At 35.1% G+C, this 16,750-nt stretch overlaps 1 protein-coding gene across 24 annotated transcripts in view; it reads right to left on the reverse strand.

Annotated features, from left to right (window-relative positions):
* The window catches only part of DLG1 (discs large MAGUK scaffold protein 1), a 149,729-nt gene that overhangs the window by 1,985 nt on the left and 130,994 nt on the right, over nucleotides 1-16,750 (reverse strand). For 7 of the 24 annotated variants that reach the window (XM_084529486.1, XM_084529485.1, XM_084529487.1 and 4 more), the window contains 7 exons: nucleotides 15,092-15,191; nucleotides 11,827-11,868; nucleotides 8,627-8,677; nucleotides 6,986-7,087; nucleotides 6,567-6,739; nucleotides 2,989-3,098; nucleotides 2,516-2,607 (listed from right to left, as the gene is read on the reverse strand). In XM_084529486.1, the coding sequence (XP_084385612.1) occupies nucleotides 2,516-2,607; nucleotides 2,989-3,098; nucleotides 6,567-6,739; nucleotides 6,986-7,087; nucleotides 8,627-8,677; nucleotides 11,827-11,868; nucleotides 15,092-15,191 (670 nt within the window). Of the gene's footprint in view, nucleotides 1-2,515; nucleotides 2,608-2,988; nucleotides 3,099-6,566; nucleotides 6,740-6,985; nucleotides 7,088-8,626; nucleotides 8,678-10,131; nucleotides 10,168-11,826; nucleotides 11,869-14,337; nucleotides 14,372-15,091; nucleotides 15,192-16,750 lie in introns of all 24 variants that reach the window. The other 17 variants (XM_084529506.1, XM_084529490.1, XM_084529507.1 and 14 more) reach the window with 8 other exon arrangements.

Raw genomic sequence — 16,750 nt, forward strand, 5'->3', positions numbered from 1 at the left:
AAACATATTCATATACAACTGAGAAGGATTTTTTTGCCTTTCCTATCTACGTGCTAGAATTGGTACAAGTCAATCCACACACTCCCTTTGGTCCAGCTTTCATTTGTGTTTCCAAGATAAAAAGACAGGACTGTACAGGGCTCCGTACTGCATCAGTCTGATCAGGCTTGATGTAGTGAAGGCTGGTGAACTCCTCAACCAGACCCTGACATTTCACAGCAAGGCTGATTGACCTTCAGGGTTTCTACCTGAGAGCACTAGCTTTGGTTTTGGCAAAAAAGAGCATCAACTCATGGAATTTGTTGTATATCCAACAGATCAAACTTTCATATAGTTAAAAGGCAATTAATGCTCAGATTATGTTAGATACATTTTCTCCAAGCCTAGAAAATAATTAGAAATGAGCCATGACGTGTTTTGACATATCAGAGTGAAGTGTAGCCTGGTGAGAATGAGGATGAAGTTTGAGCTTTCCTTACCACTCTTCAGCCTGAAAAAGCGATTGTGATGAGATAGCGACTTATTTTTAATTAGAATTGCCACTTCAGAGTTGATAAGCTAAGAAACAAAGTCTAGTGTGAAAGATAATGTTGGAAGCAAGCCAGATGTACTACTTTGTGCATTAATTTATTACTGCTGCCTCCATGCTTTGTTTTAATGCAAATTACTTCTTTTATTCCTACTCATCATTCCTGTCCCTTAAAAACCTTCTCCCCATCTGCAGCCCATTGTCACAGTGCCTGTGGGAGGAGTTTGTTCAATTATTACAGCTCAAGTGTAATGTTCACAGCACTACAGGGCACTAGAAAGATTCAGAAACATCTTTACCTTGCTAATTATCATCTTACTTAGATGATAATTATCATCTTACTCTCCAGCTATGTTCAGCCAAAACCCCTCCAAAGCTCAAGACCCTTAAAACAGAACATGCATGTGCTCTTCATATGGTTCACTGCAAAGTTTAAGTAAGTCTAAGCTTAATTTGCTGATGAAGTTGATTTCAGTTAACTCACATGATATAGTATTTTTTTCTTAACAGATTAAGCGATGCTCACACAATCTGTTGTACCAGCTGAGTCATACAGGTGGCAGCCTCCAAATGGTAAGTAGTAAATGGAACTGTATTGTCTTCAAGTATCTCAGATAGATTCAGAACAGAACTCCTGCCCTGAACAGCATTAGTAAAGACAAATCTGACCATGGGATGTTGCTATCTGCCTTTAACATAAGCTTTATACTTCTAAGAAGAAAAATGGTCCATGGCATTAGGGCTCTTAAAAAGGGACCATAAAATTTTGAAGTATCTTGAACTCTGGCTCTTAATTTGCTAACAGAATTGTGCAATATATTGTCCTAACATGACCTGGGATAATATCAGCTATTAACTAAATACTTAATATCTATTAAAATAAACACAATGGCTTCCTGTACAAGAAACCTGACATACCTGTAAGTCATTTGGGAAATGACTCTATAAGAGGGAGAATTTGCAACCTATATTGGAGCGTCCCACAGCTTTCTGGCTGCAGATGAATAAAGGGCTATAGGAAGAGCTGGAAAGCTAGATGTAGGCTTGGAATAAACAGTGAAGGCTGCAAGGGAGCAGATAGGGATGCCGACAAAAACGGGAGGGACTCAAGTTGTTCATTGTGTGGGTAGCACACAATGCAGAGAACAAGGCAGCAGGAAGACAGGCTGGGAGTTTACTGTGTCCTTCACCTTCCTCCCATGTGAAGTCACCATAATTTTCTGTGTCTCTGCTCAAGATAAGCAGACTGTTTAAGGATGTTTTGCATTTGCAGCTCTGCCTATGCATTATGGGGAAGAAGAAACTGGCAAAGGTGACGTGTCACAAAAAGGAGGCAAATGGGGCAAACACTGAAACATTGCAAAAGAACACAACAGGAAAGAAGGGGGGGGGGCATGCCTATCTCTGACAGTAATAGAAAAGGCTTGTTTCTGTCCTCTTGAAAGTCCTGACTTGATCATTCTCCTCATACTGTAATCCACAATGCAAAAAAAAAAAAAATCAGTTTGAGTACTTATAGCCTACCCCTTGCTGTTACAGTTAACAAACCACATTTGTGCATGCCTTGGACCAAAGTACCATAAGGCAGTCATGCCGTAATACCAGAGATTTAATTACTAACATTCTTTATTTCCCAATTTCAAAAATTGGAAGTTAAACACTAGGTAATCTCAGCTCTACAAATAAAAGCTTTAAAGCATACAATATAGCAACAAAGCAAACATCTGCATTTCAATACTAGAAAAGTAATAAAAAGCCTCAAGATTTTAAAACCTAAATTAAGCTACTGGTAAACTTTTGTATATATTAAATTAATTAGTAAAATTGGCACCAGCATAGCAGCACAAAGGTGGTTCTATGATTTAAGAAAAATCTCAGATCAGCCTGAAAACAAAGTTCAGCCTTATCTCAATGGTAAGACAATTACTATACAGCAAGGAATAAAATTTCAGCTCTGGCAAGGGAACAGCCCCAAGGAAAACAAACCTGTGAAGTGTTCAGTAAATTCTTGCTCCAGTTTCATAGCTCTCTCAAATGTCTTCCTGGCTTGTTCTTCTGTTAGGCGTTTATTCATTTCCCTGAGATTGAAAACATTATACACATAAAAAAATACCTGTAATCTTTTGAAAAAAAATTTTAAGCCATCATCTGAGAATTAACCTAATAAGAGGCAGTGTACTAAATGGCGTATTTAAGTGGAGACTGTCCTGAGAATGAGCAGTTCTGACACTATGTTGCACAGAATTTTGCGGTGGCATTCATTCTTGAGCACTCTTGATTTGGATTAGAAACCCAGCCTAGCAGTCCCTAGAAATTCAACCCAGGAAGTTTCCAGAGCAAAATAAATAATTAAATGTTTTTAAAAATTTAGTATTACAATTATCTTCATGTAACTTGCAGCTGGCTATTCAAATACAATGACAGTATCAAACAATTTAGCCTAAGATATTTTTACTCACATGATATTTTCCACTGTTTTGGGCTTAATAAAAATGGAGATTGGGTACAGCTGGGCAATCTGCAACCTTTTGATCGCATTACCAGAAACGTCAAGAATACAATGTTTACCCTAAAAAGTAAGAAAGAAAAAGGAAAATGGCAATAAGCAAAGTTTAAGTCACAGCTATGCATAGTGTAGTAACTTATAAGAGAAACCACATTTCTACTGAAGCCAACAGAATTGGAGCACCTGCATCAACGATACCAAGATTTCACCAAACCACATCAAAAATGATCACTTTTAAAAACTGTATTTATTTAAAGGATCATTTAAGGATGTGGTCATGCCACAAGTCAGAGAAGTATCAGACACCTTAACTGGCATGTCTAAGAGAATGACCTCCACATATGGTGAGCAGATTTGTCAATTTGTTAGATGGAACTGAATACAATCCTTCTGCTCTCCCACAGGTAACACACTGGGGAACATCAGGTTTGAGACTGTGAATACCATTTATTTGGGCTGATTTTTTTTTATATCTTTTTTAGAAAAAAATACAACCTAATTCTTCCCCAGGTTGTTGAAACAGTATGGGGCAGGGTTTGTGTTCTCCCACTACCAGTAACTCTCCATCATCTCAGGATTTCCTCATTTCAAAGGCTCTTCCTGTTCTTTGACTCCTATCTAGATACATTTATTTCCACTCCCCCTTTTTTTTTTTTTTTTTTTTTTCTTTGAATAGCATATGAATAATGTGTGATATCACCATTTCAGAAAGGGATGTGGTAGAGGAAGAAGAGCAGAAAACCACTCTTGGACATCTAAAATGATAAAATCTTTTTCTTTAGAAGGATACCTAATATGAATGACAGAATTCTGTGAGCCAGGATACAAACCCACTATGAAAACAAAGGTTACTTATATCATAAAACATACTTTCTGAACTCCTGGGAGATCACTCTTGGAGGGCACAATCAAGAACAAGGAAGTAACTGCAGTCTGGAATGCCTGACACATTTCTATCTCCTGGCAGAAGGGATCGCCATGTTCATTTACATTTAATCCCTTGCATAACAAAGACTACAGAATTTTATTTCAGGAATTCTTAAAGAGGATAGAAATGTTCTTCCCATGTTCTTCCCATGTGAACAATACAAAACCGTTTGCTTTCAACTATTTCCAAGATCCAGTCCATGGATATGGATGCTGACTGGTATTTAAATGAAGCGTTTGTATATTCTAGCACAGTATTTTACTATGCATGCTGGCCTGTCCACATCTTTCATATGGCTTCTCTCCAAATGTGGCACATGCTTTGGGAATACAGAATTAAGAGCATTATCAGGCCCGCGTTCCCTTTTGTGATAGTACCGTTAGTATTTGCCAAGTTTGGTCCAACAACTTATGCCAGGTGTTGAAAGACATTGGACAAATGATGGAAGGCTAGATTGCCAGCACCGCAGAGGTGCTGGACCTTATAGAATACAATTGTGATGATTTACTCCAAACTGATAGTGAACGTGCATTAAAAGTGCTCTCCAACACAGGGATTTGCAAGCTGCTCTTGGTGACAAAGGAAGGAAGATATGAAAATTCCTTTCAAGAGAAGATTTGGAAGACAAGGAAAATAAATGCTACTATTTCATGATGCAATTGTCACATTGTCATTCATGGAAGCTATTGTGCTCTTTGTATTGTATATTTAAACAATTAAGCATTTTTATTTCCTTATTTTCACTGCATTTGATTGAGAAACACAGCATAGCACTCAGTTCCTTTTACAATAACTAAACAATGGTATCAAAAAGCATCTTTAGTTGTGCCCATTACAGACAAGGACACAAGAGGGATAGGTATCAGCTGGAAGGAGGGTAAACAAACACAATTTAAAGCTGTTGCAAGAATACTGTTTCTAGCGGTTCTGGGGTAATAGCAATCAATTCTGTCAGGTTTGCCCCTACATTTATCACAGAAAACTTGGAAATTGTCTTCCGTGTCCCAGTAATAAGACTCACTGAAGAAACTCATAAGAGAGAGAGAAAGACAAGAAAGTTAGGTTAAGAGTTGGACTTGATGACCTTAGAGGTCTTTTCCAACGTTAATGATTCTGTGGTTCTAAGGAAGGAGTAGCACCAGACCAAACAATTTGCACCCCTGCCATAATTATGAAGTCAAGTTCTGAAGGACTGGCTGTTGTATCCCAGAAAAATAACATCAGTTGGAACTGAGAAATAGCTGCATCTACCCAAAGTCCCAGCATGGAGTCATCTGGCAGTACTTTGTCCTTGATGCTAATTTACAAAAAAGTTCACAATTGTGTCCTAATAATCCCACTATTCACAATTATTTTGTGTCCTAATAATCCCACTAGATGGGCATAAGAGCCAATCAGCCAATTTCAGGTCTAGAATGGAACTAAAGATGGTATCTGTGTGACCACTTGAAGCAACTGCTAACAAGTTTGTAACGTTTAAGCTATTCAATGAATCGTTTCATCATTTAATGACATATGAAAGCTTTACAACTTCATCCAGCCTCCCCAAGTATTGTTCATTTCCTTTAATGATTTTGTAATCAATTTCTGTTTCTTAATTTTTTTCACTATCTACCACTGGACCAGGCTGTATTCAATAGGGTTGGTAAGACGGCAGAAGAAAACATTATATAAACCACAAAATTTCACCCTTTCTCCCTGCTTTTGATTCCAGTAAATTACTCCTGCCTGAAATAACCATACTTATCCACTTGGCCAGAATGATTTACACTTCTTTCCTGAGGACTAACTACAATCCCATGTCACACAGATTAACCACACTTACCTCTGTGTGTCCAAAAAAAGTGCTCATGCTTATGAGTTCCCACCTAGAAAATAGCTGTTTCGTCTGTCATACAGATCAGATATTCTCTAGTGTAAATGCACTGTATTTGTAAATTAACTAGAACAACATTCATCAACCTAATATGAAACATTTGCAAAGGATTTTTCACAAATCCATTCTCTTTAAAATAAACATTGTACTCTAAGAAGTGGTCTAAGAAGTTTCTCCCACTTTTTTTCAGGGATCTCAAATAAAGAAATATTTGCAAGAAATAGTTAATGAAAACCTCTTCTAGACAAAAACAATGAAGAAAACAGCCTTTGAAATGTAGTGGCATTCACACAAGCAGTTTTTCTAAAACGGTTTACTACATTCACTCTTTCCCCTTTGTCAAATAAATCCATGAAGGGCACACAGATTTAAGATTTTTTTCCACACAGGTCTGTATCATCAAATGGATCATCATATTAATCAACTCCACCACCACTATTATTAATCATCTATGTATGAAAACTAATTAGCCTCTGCTTCCAATATTTTTCCATCCTATTCTTTTTTTATAACAAGAAAAAACTGCAGTTGCCCTTTTCCAGTAATATAACCACAATACTCTGTTTCTCTTAAATGCATTTGTGACAATGCACCTTGTTTCTAGTTTTGTACAAAGTCCTTTTAAAGTTACAGAGTTCCTAGTGGCTTCTTGCCATTCTTCTATTTTCCCCTCTCAGTACAGTCAGATAATCACCTCAGTAAATGAAAGTAACTGGCACTGATTTACCTTTTCTGCTACTTCTCGCACTGATTGGACACTTGTTCCATAAAGATGATTATTGTACTGGCCAGCTTCAATGAATTTGTGATCCTGAATATCCTTCTCCATTTGCTCTCGAGAAGTGACAAAATGGTAATCACGTCCATCCACCTCATAATCTCGTTTTGGTCTAGTAGTATCTTTAAATATAAACCAGTAATTTTTAAAGCAAAACAAGAAACAGTGACTTTTTTTTCCCTACAACATCCAAAACTAGTCTTCCATTTATACTGCAAAATTTTCACAAGCAAAAATATGACTGACAATTAAGATAGCTCTTACAAAGCTTAGACAATACATTAAGTTTTAAAACTTGATATACAGAGGATAAGTCTATCAAAAATAGCAAAAGACACAGAATTGTTTTAGTGTTTGCTGATACTTACGTGGAACACATGAGCCAAATTTGTCTGGAAATTCTGAGATCAGATCATCATTTATTCTGTCTTTCATGGGTCCCAAAACAATCACAGGTCGAGTATAGTTGACTATTAAACATAAGGAAATAAAATAAGTTACATTTCAATGAGGTTACTACCCTTCAAACTTCAGCAAAATAAACTTTATCATATGGTAACAGTCTTAACATTTAAAAGAATATGTACTCCTAAAAATAATAATAATAAAAAAGTTTAATGTATATTAACTAAGATAGCAGTCAAAGATGTCAGATATTTACTCTCAAATGACTGCTCCGGGTGACTACTGAAGATGAGGCTTGAATCACAAAGTAACACCCTTCATTTGAATGAAAACAGAAAAATGAGAAGTTTGAATATCTTTTCAATTCAAGGACAGTTCTTAAAATTTGAGTTCTCTGTTGGGAAAAGCTTCTTTATTACTTCCAAGACTACCACTTAAATACTTGCATATGAAAACATTCAACTATAGTTTCTTTAACTACTAACACCCCTGTAAAATGAATTACAGCATCTTTTAACACATGCTTCATTTGTTAGAAAGTAATAAAGGGCTTTTCGTTGGAATTTAAGGACAAGCAGAAGATATCTAATTATACTGCAAGAGCAATGAAGACAATAATGTCTAAATATCTAGTCATTAGCATATCATTTCAGCTGTATAAATTTCAGTTTTAGGTTCAATCTGTCATTAGTACACAAGTAAATCCAAGTTAAAGTTTGACCTATAAGATACATTTTTAATTTAACTCCTGAAACTAATTCCTTCCAGTGGTGATAATATAGTCCTAAAAGAATTCTCTTAGATCCTATTAATTCAATTTGTGTATGACGTATATTTACTTTGTTTGCTACCGTATTTTATAGGTACTAGAGATAAGTATGTTTTTTTACAAATTATATTTCTAAATATATGAGCAATGTATCAGATGATGTAAATCAATGTGGTAAACAGAAGAGTAAAAATTCAACTTCTATTATACACAGTGAAGCATGACCAGGACCAAGGTGGAAAAGAAATGATAGGATCCCATTAAAAATCAGAAAAGAAAAAAATCTAAATCCAAATGTGATGAGGTGTTTTCTTCTATTAATTTTCATTTCAATCATATTTTTTTTCCTGACAATTTTTATTTGGCAATTTCTAACCAAATAAGCCGTATAAGAAGCACATACAGAAATGAGACTGCAATGTTTTATAAACACTTCAACTAAAGCTTGCTACAATACACAAATAATCCGGTATGATTTTTGCTGTGACAAAAAAAAAGAACAGCAATAGTACAATTGCTAAAGCAATATTAAACTGAGGCAAACTATTATTTCTGAGGTTCACACTGATGTAACTTTAATATACCCTATTCTCCTTACACAATGTAAACCACAAAATGGAAAGAAGCAATGTTAATTAGCACACCTTTGGATTACGTGCTAAATAATATATCAATTGTATTTAATAATTTATGCCTTTATGCTTTATTCATTTTAATAATGGTAGCAAACATTTAAAAAAAACTGAAGAAGTTTATTATGCTGCTCAATACGTAAGGGCACATAGAGCATTCTGATACTTTAGGATGAATATTGTGTTAATTGAGATCTACAAACCTTCTTGTTGATTGACAGGTTCATATGACAACACGTATTCCTCTTGGCCACCTAAAAATATAAATGCAAAGAAATATCTGTGAAGTGCTTTTCTAAACCAGTAATATTTACATTGAGTCATTTAATGAACCACAATGATATAGATATTCTGCAGTAAAATATGCATTACAATGATACTGATGGAGGACATTTTTCAAGAGCGATGAATCATAAAAATTACAAAGATAAGCCAAACAAAATTTTAAAAGCAGAAGACACATACAGTATAATTTCTTAAGATACGTTAGCATGTCAAGCACAAACATTTTAAAGCATTATTGAAATGCTCTTATGTTTCCCTGAACCAAATGCATGCATGGTACCATTCACTGCTAGAGGCAATGCTACCATCATCACTAGCATTTTCCATACTTTGAAGCCAGCTTTTACAGCATTTTCCTATACTTACACAGAGCCGAAAACATGTATGTCAAGGTGTATATCTCTTCCAGTAAATTTTTCATGAAGTGGCATTTATATAAACACTTTCAACCACTTCAGTTCCACAACAAAGTATTATGTTGTCTCTACTGCTTAACTACTATTAAGGATTTTTGAAAGATGAATTTGAAAATGAAGCATGTTTCGTATTGTTCTCAGCTTCAGAAAGCATATTAGCAGTGAATGAAACTACAAGAACTAAGTTTTGACCTTTGACAGCTGCAAGTTTCTTAAATGTTAGTGAAAGCATCTGAAATATACCTCAGTTGCCATCTCTCTAAAAGAACATTTGTAGTCCAATACTTCCATGACAGCAGAGAATTTATAATTCAGAATGCACAAGCTTAAATTATATGACAAAACTATGAACTTTGAATAAAATACAATGCTTCAGTAACTCACTTGTGTAGTTTTTACAACATTCTTTGGAATTCATACAGAGGTACACACTAATGCTATATCAGTCTTACAGAAACAGATGGCAGATGAAGGCTTTTATAAATTCATATATTGCTTCTATATTTACGTTCTTTGACAGCAAAGACCACTGATCTTTTAAATTTGAACTTTACAATCTCTAAGAGAAATAAAGATTTCTCTTATTTGTAAAAATTTTCATTCCAACTGTGCTACAGCAATACATGAACGAGCATTTTAATTTAAAGTATTGCAAGTGAGGAATACATTAAGACAGACATGAAAACATGCAACCTGTATATTTTAATATCTCAAAAAGTCACTCATGCAAATGGATTTTAGAAGGACAGTATATACTTTCAGAACCCTTTTTAGGCTAGGGAGAAGAATAGGGAATCACTGACTATCAACTCATCTATGAAATATCCAGCTAACGTATAATTAGATACTTCTTTGGAAAAGTCCCATTGCTATAAGGTCAAAAATTAGTTAAGCAAACTATTAAAGAGATAATAACAAGTATAAAGCATTCCCTGATTGAGGGCCAAAAGTATATATTGTCATTGCTTTTTCAATACTGTGGAAAAATGAATATTAATAGAATGAACCTTTTGAACAACCGTACTCATCTGTAATCAAGATAACTTTCATATTAGACAGCAGTAAAAAGAAATTAAAAAATCATTTTAATAAAAAGTGCTTGGAATTACACATTTGGATTAGCAAATCCATAACATTCATAATAAAATCAGGGCTTCTCAGGTAATAAAGATGTAAAAAGCTAACTAGTAGTACCAATAATGAGCTTTAAATGTAAAGAAAGCAAGCTCTTAATAAAGCAAGGTTTTTCCTCGAAAAACTTGGAAAAAAGAAGAAAGCAGCAAATTTACGGAGAAACAGTCACAGTTAGATAGCTTTAATGGCACATCACTAAAAATGGTTAAAATTTATAAGTTAGTCATATAGGCAACAGCAACTTTGATACGTGCTTAAATCTGTTATTCTCAGTGAACATGAATGCCATGAAATGCCTCCCCTGTTTTTTTTTGTTTTTGTTTTTGTTTTTGTTTTTTTTGCAATTAGTCTACAACAGTATTAAGCATTGTAAGCACTGAGGATTTCTGTACACATATAAATTCTCTCCATGAATGTAATCATCTGTATGAAAAATCGTGGCTCATTACTCCTGACAGTATCTGCAGCTTCCAAACAGATGTAACTGTTCGTGAACCACTTTCCTCATTATCCTAACATATACAATATCTGTTTCTGAAGCGCCTCTTACACGGTTAACAGGCACCCAGGAGCAGATCAGTGAGCCACTTTGTCACACTGCTTGACTTTTACTGTTCCTTTTTCTATTCCTCTTCAAATCCTCAGTGTTTTTGTCTTCCCGCTCTGCTCTATCCCAGGTTTCAGGTGTGAACTCAGTAACCTTATCAAGGAGTTGTTCACTGGAAATGACCAATGGGACTGAAACGGGACAATTCCCCACCCCCGTTTTTTTGAACAAGAAAGCATTGTAGAGCAGCAGCATCCAGCATATTACACGATTACACACTGGGAGCATGTGCTGTTCTTATAGCTTGGGTAGAAGTAAATAGCGCTTTAGCTTGGGTTAGTAAAAAGCTAATTCAGCCTAGTACTTAGAAGATATACTGGGGGTGGGGGCACGCACACAAGCGTGGATCTAGCATGCTAATTTATCATAACTGATTCCAGCAACTAACATGTGTCATATGCTTTGAAGACAATTCAGACTAAGCACCCACGCTTGACAGAATAGAGATATGAAAGCTGAAAAGCAAGGGTAAATACATGTTTGCTCATCTTCATTTTCATTAGAAGTATCTATTTGTTATATCTGAGTATCAAATACTGCTGATAGTTATTACACTATTGAACAGATTACACAGTTTAGTTATGCTCTCAGTTATTAAGCTCAACTACATACAATTATATTTGTCAACATTAACTGCACATTTGGCTTTTAACAGCTGTAGCTAGCATGCATAATTAAAAAAAATTAGGAATTAATTCAAATTAAGCTCAACTAAGACAATCATAAACCACAAAAAATATCCATGAAGGAGGTTTGCAATGATTTTCTCTAATCAGTTAAAAAAAAAAAAAAAAACAGCAGCAAATTTTGCAGTACCCAACAAACACATGAACATGGATTTCACCTGAAGTGTAATGTGAAGTTCTATTTAACATGTAAATACCCAGAAAAGACAGACAGACAAAAACAAAGAGCTACTAAACAAAGGTTCTAAATAAACAAAGAACTTAAAAACACTTACGGTAACTACTTTCACTATCGCTGGCATTAGAGGTTACATGCTCTGAAATTGCAACACAATGGAAAAAAATAAGGAACACACACTAATGGCATGAATTCAAAGGAAAGCAAACTGACAAAAATAATCCAGATGAACGACAACAGTGATATCAAAATGCTGAAATCAATACATACTGCATATAAAAGTTTTAAGGTACTTCTCATAGCTCTCAGGATCAAGCTTAATTTCACACAAAAGGAATGGATGTTAATAAAAAGAAAAAACATTAAATAGCACATCAAAATAAGATTATGAAAAGTACACTAATTCACATTTCATATGCAACCCTGCATTTTTTTTTGGTTTTCACTTCAAAATTAGTTTTGTTGTGCAAGAACTATGGGATCCTGAATGTCATTTTTCATGTAGGCAATTTATGTATTTTATGGAGTCCTGGAATATGTTTCAGGAAATACAGTTAAGCACATTCAATAACAGATACTCAGCTACTGCACTGTTTCCTCTAGTAAGAATTTAGTACTCAAAAGCTCCTAACTTCTATTCGAGAGCATCCATATGAATTTCATGTCTTCTTCATCATAATCAAAATATTTCAGTAACTTTAAGCTATAATGCGTATTTACTTTAATCTGTGTGTAACAGAAAACATTAAACATGTTTATGACAATAACTCAACTGAAGAACATTAAATATCAACCTATTCTGTTACTTGCAAATTGTACAAATCTAAAGAACAAATGTCAATTTTGATATCGTTGAAGCTTTTTGTAATGAAAAAATTTTCATGCCACCAAGCGACCATCTCTTTCTAATGAAAAGCACTGTTATGTTCACAGTTTAAGACTGTACAAGGAAACTTGTGTTTGACCTTCACAAAATAAATAAAATTAAATTTGATATTATGTAGCTGTGTGCATAGAACGACATATATTGACACATACTGTTTTCATTTCCACCAAAAGATTAAAGAGAAGACTCCAAAGGAAAGAAAACAGGTATGAAACAAGTATGTCTTAGTGACTGATAAACATCAAAAAATCATCAGTCATACGTAAACTAATTAACCTTTTAAAATACATATGTTTTTAAATTGGCCAATATCTTTAACATCTCTGATTAGAACGAACTCCTTCCACTTTATTTCTGTGCAGGAGACAACATATTCACAAATGTTTGTGAGTATCAGAAATTCGGACCTACTTCCATTTCATTTTCTTGCTTTGTAAAAAGAATGCCCATATAGGCATGGAAGACAAAAATAAATGTTTAACAGCCTCATGCAGGAATTGCCTTCTAGGCAAGACATTGTACTCATCAATTAAGAACACAAGTTGCAATAAACTGATAACTGGTCTATTAACAATTTTGGTCTACTAACAGTCTTGCAGAGCCAAGGTAGTAGAGCTTGTATTAAGCATGGTAAGGCAGTTTCCAGAAGTCAGACTGCTGAAAAAAAGGCTCAAAATAGACATTTGTCTTTTTACAGAACCAGCTAGTGATATTTCTGGACCATATTACATAGTTTAATGATTATAAGGCCACAGAAGTTGATTATAATTGATATTCTGCTCCAGATCAATAATCTCCATGAAACTGGTTTCAGAAATGGAAGATTAATTTTATTTCTACCAGCATTTTTATTTACTTAAGTGACTGAGGCCAAGCATAGAAGTATCCTACTTCCTATGTGGAATTTCAGGAACACTGAACATAATATAGAGGATGAGAATAAAGGGAACAGTTACGCCCTTGGAAGAAATGTTATCTTTAGTGACTAATTTTACTATCCCATAAACGCCTAACAATCTACTTTTTTAATATCCATCATGAAAGAAATGTTATGACTGTTTATTTTAGTCCAGAGGTGATGTCTGTGTAAACAGATCTGTTATGGTATTCAGCAACTTTTGAACCTTCCTGTATTCAGTTAGTTACCAGGCTTTTCTGCAGGAAACAAAATTAATGCTTATGTATCTCCTTTATCAGCTACCTCTCTACCTAGTCAGTGGTGGTCTAGTAGCATCATAAGAGTTCAGAGAAAAACTCTTATGGCATCTGTTAACGAAAGCTTTTCTTTGTCTTGTTTTTATAGAGCTGAAGATATCCATCACCTAGAGAAAGGACTGCCAACTACTTAAATTATAATAACAGTTGTGCTATGACCGTGAAAAGTCATTTTTTAAATAATAAAACACAAAACAAATACTAAAATGACATTAGCAAAATGTGTCAACAAATTTACAAATACAGTCACTATCAAGGACAAGTAAGTAAGTGCTGGTAAGCTTCTGAACAACAACAACAAAAACCCACTAATGTCATAATCACTTAAAAAGTAACATGTTCCTGAAAGCAAAAATCCCCAGAACATTACAAATCAGAAAAATCTTATGAAACATTTTTAGTCAACCTCCTTATGCCAGTAGAGCACCAGTCTCAAAGAGATCTGTTCAAAAAAAGTAGTTTTTCAGATGGAGGTTAAAATAACTTGGGAGTATTTTGATCACTTACTCAGGCCTTTTGATCCCATGTCGTCAGGGACCTCCTGCAGAGTAGTCCCCAGAGGGCAAGCAATAAAAAGACAATCACAAAGAAAATAATTGTCAGTAATATATAAAATTGGCGCTACGACAGGAGACAGTTCCCAGAACATCACAGGGGAAGATAAGTCCATAGGATTTAACCAGATTGGCACATGAAGTGTTATCACTGGTGCAAACAGCAGAGACTGCAGCTTGTAACAGACCTGGTCTGAATCTGCAAAAATACTTTTTGAGAAGACTTTTTTTTTTTTTTTTTTTTTTTTTTTTTTTTTTTTTTTGGTGTAGGCAACAACAATTCTGAAGTACCTTCTCTTCATTAAGAAAAGCAAATTAGAATAGAATGACTTTGAAGCTACCAGTCTAAAGGGACTGACTGGAGAGCCGTGTAAACTCAGCCGTACTTGCTTTGCTGCTCTGCACTCTCTTCAGAGTGAGGCCTGAGGAACCATTACTGACAGCACTGGAGAGCTGTTACCTCCTCCAGTTACACATATGTATTCGACAGCATTATCCAGTTTACTACAAACTGGGACATTCTTTGGTTACAATTTACCTAAAGAGCAAACTAATGATTGCATTTATTTTATAAATTGGTTTGTCATCTGCACATTGAGCTCGTTAGCCTGTTGCAGCTCATGAAACTGTCTCCATAGTAACACCCTACTGCAATCTAGCAGGCCCTTCTACGTGTGCTTTTCTCTCATTGAGTGCCACATACTTACGGTCAATATCACTGGTTTCCTGCTCACTCTGGTCCTTGTTCTTGTAGAAGGGAAATTTTCGGGAAAAGAGGTTCTTTTTACGCTTGTCATTGAATGACTGCTGAAGAAGAGAAGGAGGGGCAAAACAAAGGATGTCTAATTCTGTGTGAACAAAGGCCCAGACCAGCAGCTTTGTGGAAGCTGACTCCTATAACCACATTATGCAGTGCATATTCCAATTTAACAGTGTCTTCTCAGCTCATATAAAGTAGAGAGAGATGAGGATCATGGCTTTGCTCACCCCCTCTGTATTTCACATGCTTACTTCCAAGAGAATTGTCAGGCTGCTCTACCCTGTGAGGCCTGACCTGTATTTCACGACCAGGCTTGCTGTGAGTGTAACGAGATGTGAAAAACTAGGCTGTCAAAAGATGGCCAAACCAGAATGAACTCAAACAAAGCCAATTAAATCATGGATATTATCTAATTTAGGGATTATAGCCATTCAAGAAAAAAAAAAAAAGGCAGATATTTACACATGCAAATACGTACACTTACAAACAATGGCACCATAACAGCTCACCAGAAATATCTGCCAGTATTACCCATTTGAAAAGGCAAAACTGTAAGTACTTTGGTGATAGCTGCTAAATAAAATACCACAGAACAATGAAAAAGTTAAAAGCTAGCACTGTATTGAATTCTCTTATGGTAAAATTATGAAAGTAACAGTGAAATAGGAAAAAAGTGTGTGTGGGAGGGGGGGGGGGGGAAGTATCTCTCTAAAATATCCAGAAGAAAAAAAATGGTTTCAGTCTTTCATTATTGCAATTCATTATAAGTTTATTGGAAAAAATGACTTTGTTCTAAGAAAGCCTGCAACCCATTACCAAGGCCTACTGTCAAAAGATACCAACTCATTCCATTTGTTTACTGTAGTAATTATTGCTCAGCTGTGCATCTCTAGCGAAGAACTCTAACATGAAAAACCCTGCATGTCCAAGGCCCATACTCAGCAACTGCTGATGTTAACTGCTAAGAAAATTTCTTGAGCTACCAATATAGACATATGTATATCTGCCCATTTGCGTATCAACTATTATCATGCTTTTTGTTTAAGCGATAAAGCGATTCGAGGGCACGAATGTATTTTCATTCATGTATCTGTATGCTTACAGGTATAATTACTAAAACATAAATGTTTTAGTCATCTGTCATGTCTTTTGCTGGAGACATTATGTGACTGCAGCATCTCTAGCTTACTGTTCTATAGAAAGTAAATAAAGAGCCTTGATGTATAAATAGGTCAGTAACACTTTTTATTGCACTTATGCATGGAACCAATACAGATAATTTCATGCTAGCTGAAATTTCTTTTATTTCCTTTAGGCATAAGTGAATCATCTAAGCAGTTTTGTCAGACTACGTAATTGGCCATGTTTGTGTCATTTGGTTTGTAGAAATTCTATTACTGGGAGAACAGCAAAAGTAGGAAAATGACCAGCTTGGTTTTGAGATCTTACAGTGCTGGGGCACTACTTACTTGTAAGCCAAACACAGCTGATATGCCACAGGAAGTGATAAAACTTCTGCAGAACCATTTTTTAAAAACTAATTTTAGAAATAATCAAAATATATTCAATTCACACATCAAAAGATCCTATTAACAGCTATTTCTAC

The sequence above is a fragment of the Aythya ferina genome (genome assembly GCF_964211825.1).
Source record: "Aythya ferina genome assembly, chromosome: 9".
NCBI classification, from domain to species: domain Eukaryota; kingdom Metazoa; phylum Chordata; class Aves; order Anseriformes; family Anatidae; genus Aythya; species Aythya ferina.